The sequence below is a fragment of the Rutidosis leptorrhynchoides genome, chromosome 5 (genome assembly GCF_046630445.1).
Source record: "Rutidosis leptorrhynchoides isolate AG116_Rl617_1_P2 chromosome 5, CSIRO_AGI_Rlap_v1, whole genome shotgun sequence".
Classification (NCBI taxonomy): domain Eukaryota; kingdom Viridiplantae; phylum Streptophyta; class Magnoliopsida; order Asterales; family Asteraceae; genus Rutidosis; species Rutidosis leptorrhynchoides.
Window position 1 is genome coordinate 449,506,011 of NC_092337.1, and position 7,128 is coordinate 449,513,138.

At 33.0% G+C, this 7,128-nt stretch overlaps 1 protein-coding gene across 2 annotated transcripts; it reads left to right on the forward strand.

Moving 5' to 3' along the window:
• Positions 1–1,298: 1,298 nt before the first annotated feature.
• LOC139846581 (serine/threonine-protein phosphatase PP1 isozyme 6-like) lies at positions 1,299–4,576 on the forward strand. Of its 2 annotated transcripts, none has more exons than XM_071836057.1 (3): positions 1,299–1,452; positions 3,129–3,688; positions 4,174–4,576. In XM_071836057.1, the coding sequence occupies exons 2-3, from the start codon at positions 3,191–3,193 to the stop codon at positions 4,402–4,404; spliced, it is 729 nt and encodes a 242-aa protein (XP_071692158.1). In that variant the 5' UTR covers positions 1,299–1,452; positions 3,129–3,190; the 3' UTR covers positions 4,405–4,576. The 2 variants fall into 2 exon arrangements, with proteins under 2 accessions (XP_071692158.1, XP_071692159.1); XM_071836058.1 differs by having other exon boundaries at positions 4,309–4,576.
• Positions 4,577–7,128: the final 2,552 nt, after the last annotated feature.

Genomic DNA, 7,128 nt, shown 5'->3' on the forward strand with positions numbered 1-7,128 from the left:
AAAGGGAAAGGATACAATGAAAAAAAAAACAAGGCTTGAGGGCTGTTAAGTGGTCCTTTTGGACTTGGACTGAATTTGACACTAGGTGGATCAATATGGGTTGTAATGAGTTTACTCGGAGTATTATCAATAGAAAGTGCAACGGCAAGTGCTAGTATGATCATAAGTAGTGGTTTGTGGGTTGGAAATATTTGACATGTTAAAGTCAAATGTGAGTCCTATCCAACATCTTTACTCCTAAATGTTTTTGAATCAATGATATGTGCTATGGACCAAGAACACTGAGTAATATCAATAACTCCGACTACAGCTAAATATCTGACATAGAGTTATAAATTATCTTTTTTTATTGACCGTTTGAAATTTACTTATATTCTGAATTTTTGTAATAATCAATTCATATCTACAATTTTAATTTACTTGTTGCTTTGCCTTGATATGTTTTTATACACAAATTTTGTCGATTTATTTGAGATGCTCACATTTAATATATTATATTTATAATTTTTATTGCCGAAACCCGCAAATCTTGCGGGTCTTAAGCTAGTAATATATTTAGAAAATGAAATATATAATGCTATATAAATTTTGATTTGTAAAATAATCAATTGAATTTTTATTGTTCATGAATTTTCAAATGAATATATATATATATATATATATATATATATATATATATATATATATATATATATATATATATATATATATATAATTTAATAAATAGATTATGAACAGTACTTTGTAATTTAAGATATATGATAATGAAGATGAAGTCGTAATAAAGTGTCAGGCATGTGATTGGAATTAACATAGATTTTTAACGCTCATTAATCAAAGACTCATATAATTAGTCAAAAACTCAAAATCACGATAACCATTCACGTCAAAAGGGGTATCGACACATGTGCAAAGTTTTATTTATTGAAATACAAATCTCAAAATAACAACCAAATCAATCGGTTTGAACTTTGCACGATAATTCCTTCGTCTCAAATTTTTTGTTCAAAAATACACAGTTTAGAAAAATGATTGTCGACATGTAGTACACATTATTTTTTACCCATCCTTTTTGTCTTAATATGTGAAAAAAAATTAAAAAATTCACGTTATGTTTTTTATTATTTATGAGAGTGAAAAATTATTTTGAAATATAAATATATCAAAAGAAAAAAAAAATTAGTGGATAATAGATTTGGAAATAACTTTGGTTATTACTGGAGAAATTAGAATTCTCTATTTTTAAAAGCGTAACCGTCATCTTCCGGCTATCCACGCCACGCACCTCCGGTAATGTATACGGCAGCTATTTTTCTACAGATACAGTTCCGTGCGAATATAATACATCTATCTCTGCACACGTGCCATACACGTGTCTCAGTTACGCAAAAGATGAGTAATATTACCTCGTCATCGCGCCATCACCATCGTTCACTGCTACCGGAAAAACAGGTAAGCGTTTTTACAAGTGCATTTACAGTTCAAGTAATTATTAGTCGGTGTATTACGTCATACAATCGAAATTTCATACAGTAGTTGGAGAGTTAGGGTTTTAAATTTAGAATCGAATAAAAAGACGTACAATAGTTTGTCATCACAATCATGAATGCTGGAAATAGAATAAAGCTAATTCAGTCGGTGTCGTTTTGGTACAACTAATTGTACTTAAATTACCTCTGTTATTAGTGTGTGAGAGAGAGAGAGAGAGAGAGCTAAGGCTACCAGGTTTGGGAGAAAATGGAGGATGCGGAGGTTAATAAGGTAATTAGGAGGTTGTTGAATGATAAGGTTGGATGTGTGCCGAAGCAGTTTTCGATATCCGAATCGGATGTTCGAAAGCTTTGTTTAGCTTCTAAGAAGGTTTTCATGGATGAGCCTAATTTGCTAGAGATTAAAGCTCCAATCAAAGTTTGCGGTAACTAACTGGATTACAGATTACTAATAACATTTTAAATGTTACAATGAGTAGCTTTTATGATCAATGTCACTCATTAAAGTTTACGTCCTAGTCGTTGGTCGTTTTTTAATAATTGATAATGTATATAGATTAGTGGGATGATAATAGTTAGCAAATTTGAAATGTTTCTGTGTCTTATAGTTGGATTAAATGGCTAATGTTGTATGTTTTCTTTCTATCGAAATTTTGGTGGTTTGATTCACTATCCAATCTACAAAGGATGCTGAATTTACAAATATTTTTGTGAGGTGTGAATCGATTAAATTAAATTATGAATTATACAAAAAAAAATTTAAGGAAGTTTTTAACTAAAATTTCATGTCAGTTATAGAAAATAGATGCGGAGTATAGTTCTATAAATACTATACCATTAGTGATATTAATCGTCATCAGATGCGGAGTGTTTTTTTTTTTTTTTTTTTTTTTTTATCTTTAACGCCCGAAAAGTATGTACGCAAACAAAGTGTAGGAGATCTGAATTGTGGACTGTGGATCATGTATACATGTTGGCGATTTAGATCATCAACGGATGTGGAGGGTCTTCGTTTAGCACATCCGAAATAGGCGGTTTATCATTTTCCTTGTTATAGAAGACTAACGTGTGTGACAGTAGGTCAAATCGCTATATGTAAAGGGCTGTTAACTGTAGGGGATTTTGTAGTCGTAAGATTCATGATTTAATAATTCAAATCGCTATATAACGTCATAATAATCACTAGTAAGTATAGTAGTATAAGATTTGTTATCGTGCTGTTGAATTCTCATTTCTATTTCTAACACGTCATTTTGATATCTTAGACCGTTGTTAACTGGCAACATAGTTTTCTTTCAGGGCCGTCCCTTTAAATTTAACGGCTCAATTCATTAAGTAAAAAGTAGGCCTTCTAGTCTGGCCTCAGTTCAATAAGTAAAAAGTAGGCCTTTTACTCCGGGCCTCAGTTCAATAAGTAAAAAGTAGGCCTTTTCCTCTGGTCTCCTTAGGATTTATTTAGCTTCTTAATCTTTATAACCTTATGAATAAATGCACCTTAGATATATACTGTTGTGTTATATTTTTCGGGCCCTTTTTGATAATGTGCCATGTGCAAGTGCACGCCTTGCAAGCCTTAAAATCCGGCCCTGTTCTCTTTCATCATGAACAAAAGGATCTAATTGTTTTTATCAATTTCAGGTGACATTCATGGACAATATGCTGATCTCCTACAATTGTTTGAAATCGGTGGGCACCCACCCATGTCAAATTACTTATTTTTGGGAGACTATGTTGACCGTGGCAAACAAAGCATTGAAACAATTTGCCTTCTCCTTGCGTACAAGATAAAGTACAAGGACAACATCTTTCTGCTTCGAGGAAACCATGAATGTGCTTCCATTAACCGTATATATGGTTTCTACGATGAATGCAGACGAAGGCTAAGTGTGCGTGCTTGGAAAACTTTTGGAGATTGCTTTAATTGTTTACCTGTTGCAGCTCTAATTGATGAAAAGATACTTTGCATGCACGGAGGATTATCCCCTGATTTAATCAGTTTGGATCAGATTAAGAATATACCTCGTCCCATTGATGTTCCAGATCAAGGTCTGGTATGTGATTTACTGTGGGCTGATCCTGATAAAAATGTTAAAGGATGGGGTGTTAATGAAAGGGGTGTGTCATACGTATTTGGTGCTGATAAAGTTTCAGAATTTCTCGAGAAGCATGATCTTGATCTCGTCTGTCGTGCTCACCAGGTAGCTAACACATAATGTGAATACTTTTTAACCTTTAGTATTGTCGTAAAACTCCCGATTAATCCCCGATTACTCCTTTTTAAGAACAGTCACATCCGGTTTTCTAAAATCCGATTAATTTATCGGTCAATGTTGGTTAATTGGTCAAAATTGTATTTGCTGCTCACAGCTGGATTTAGTAGGTCAAAATCGGTCAAAGTTAGACTTGGACAACATTTCAATATGAATTTAAACTAGGATACTAGAGTTTTTGAGCAAATGAAAGATTATGTTTATGTTCTAAACAATTACGTTAAAGTATATGGTTTTCTTCTATATTTACATATATAAATTTGAAATTTATTATTTAAATGCATAAAAAGTCCAATCCGATTGATCCCCGAGTTTATGATTACTCTCTCCAAAGTCCCGATCGAGTACTCTCTGAGTAGCGAGTTTTACAACCTTGCCTTTATATTGAAACGTATACTGGTAACGGTTCTCAGGTTGTGGAAGATGGGTATGAGTTTTTTGCCAACCGCCAGCTGGTGACCTTGTTTTCGGCACCAAATTACTGTAACGAGTTTAATAATGATGGAGCAATGATGAGTGTGGATGAACATTTGACTTGTTCGTTTCAGATTATAAAGGCTTTGTCAAAGAAAGGGAAGTTTGGTGTTAGTAGAAGTATGCTACCACCACCAACACCACCACACAAGGTAAACAAGGCTCGTTAGTGGTTACATAGACGCGTAATCCTTTGGAACGTATGCTATAATATGAAAATTGTGTTTATGTTTATATTTACCTTTAAGAACTTGTTTGTTACAGTGATGTTGTTGTGTGAATAAATTAGAACTGCTAGTGTATGAATGCTTACTTCTAGTCCTTTTTCAGTGTAGTGGTGAAATGGACACAATTTGACTTCATAATAGTTTTTGATTAGAAGGTTAATTTAAGAATTAGGGAAATTGATTGATTATTGATTATATATTCATTAAGAGACAATTGTGTATCAAATTCCCTGGAGTCCTCCAACTGTGTTAATTCACACAAGTTCACTAATTTTGTTTCACATCATCGTCTCTACTGTCTATGGCCCGCATATACGGTATCACCTAGCCACCTACGTGTCCTAGCGATAAACTATTCACTTGATAATTAGAAATGTGCAGGTTCAGGATGGGTGTTTTACTCTTGAGACAATTAATTTTCAATCTCTCTTAAGGTTGTGTCAAATACTTATATATGATCACAAAAGTTATATATGTTCAATATTAGTCTATTTTTAATATTAGGGGCGATTGTGTGCTTTAGAACTACAATTTGGGTCATTTTGGATCTCTTTGACCCATCTCTTTTGAGATATTTTTTGGATTCAACCCATTTGACCCATTAGAGATTTAGAAATGAAACACAGTACAAATCAACCTCCTTTTGAAGTTATAACTAAATGGGCTGGAATGGCCACCTAAAGTGGCTACACACGTTCAATGTTTTTATTTCTTATTGACTGGGGTATTTGACGGATTGGACTCCCCACACAACGATTTGGATACTACGAGGACTCCCCATGCCAAAAAAATTGTTTTGGACTAGGGTAGCTTTTTTAACATACCATAGGGACTCCCGACGCAATTTTCTCTTTATTACTGTTGTTTATGAAGCATCACTGTTTGACTGTCTAGGCAATGCACCTAGGTTTGTTGCCATATAACCCAAACTTCAACCAAAGATGATTGGTTATGCTTAAGTATCAGGAATTTTAATTATGACACTGAATGACGAAGGTTTATGTGATCAACTCCATCTGATTTGTGTGTATCCTCACAAAATCCAACTTTTCTTGTAAAAGATTACTGGACTTCAGATCAAAAACAATTCTATATGTTTTCTGATTAATTTTGACGTGGCATCTAGCCTTGATACATTTATGAGTATAATATCTATCCGTGTTGGGTATATGTTATTTGAAGAGAATTCGATCAAAGACGTTGGTAGAGTCTTCAAGATCTCCTATAACAGTGTAAATTGCATTCGACGGATCAACAATCAGACTATATGATACCGCGGAAGCTGATGATGACATACTAATATATATGATGTATGTGTCCTGTAACTCTTATAACTTCTGTAAGTATGTATGGTTGTAGCTCATAGATTCATTTTCAAGGTATCTACATCTAGAGTTCGTCTTGTGGTCATGAATGTCCTCTCAAGAATCTACTGGCAAATTGGCAATATCTCATGCTGAATTATGTTTGATCATTGGTATGGGTGTGGGTTCATACGTCACACGCTGGCACTAGATGAACTCAGTGACCCTCCTAACTCATGTTAATTTACAAGAGCGCGCATAATTGGTCAGATTTATTGATCTTCTACATTAGGGTCGTGTGGTCGGGCGGGTTAACCAGCCTCCTAATGTTTTAGTTTTATAAGCAACTTATGTATGTCATAGATGATAGATAAATCTGTATCTGAGCACATCTTATCTATCTGATTTGATCGAGCCTTTGCCCGTTGGGACAAACTTTGGATTTTGCTGTTTTGACTTTTAATAGTTCATTTTTATAAGGAACACTTCTGATTATCTAGGGGTATTCATCGGTTCGGTTTTCGATTTAACAGGTTCCGTTTTCTCGATTTTGTAACTATAAAAATCAAAATCAAAACCGAACCGAAACTGAATTCAAAATTTAAAACTGAACCGAAAACCGAATTTGAATTCGGTTTCGGTTTTTAACTTTTTCTCCTTGAGATGAACAAACATTCAATTATCATTCCAAAATAAAATACATATGACTATGAGCGTATATACAAGTTTACAAAATATAATAAGCTGATTGAATATCATAATCATAATAGAATATCATAATACAGTATACACAACAGTATACATATTATAGCAAGAAAAAAAAATCAATAACTAAAAAAAATTAAAACTATCTCTATCTTAGTTATATTGTATATTTTCTCAATAAAAAAGGGTTTTAAATAAGTTAATATAAATTTTATTGATTAAGCATACATACACACATATTTTTTAGTTAATATAATTTTTAATATTGTATGAATTGAATTGAGTTTGATAATTGGTTTTCAGTTAACCAAATTCAGAAATTTTAAAACCGAAACCGAACCGATATACTAAATTTAAATTCGGTTTCGGTTTTACTCGATTCGAAAATCATATAAAAAATATCGTTTAGATTTTTTCCGATTTGGACTTTAAATGGTCATGTTTGCTAGAGTGAACCCTGTGATGACCCGGGAATTTCCAACCAAATTTAAACTTTAATCTTTATATGTTTCCGATACGATAAGCAAAATCTGTAATATTGAGTCTCGAAAATTTTAAAATCTATATTCATGTCATCACTTACCCTTTGACTATTCCCGACGATTCACGAACCATAGTTTGTAAATAAATATGTATATATGTATATGTATATATATAT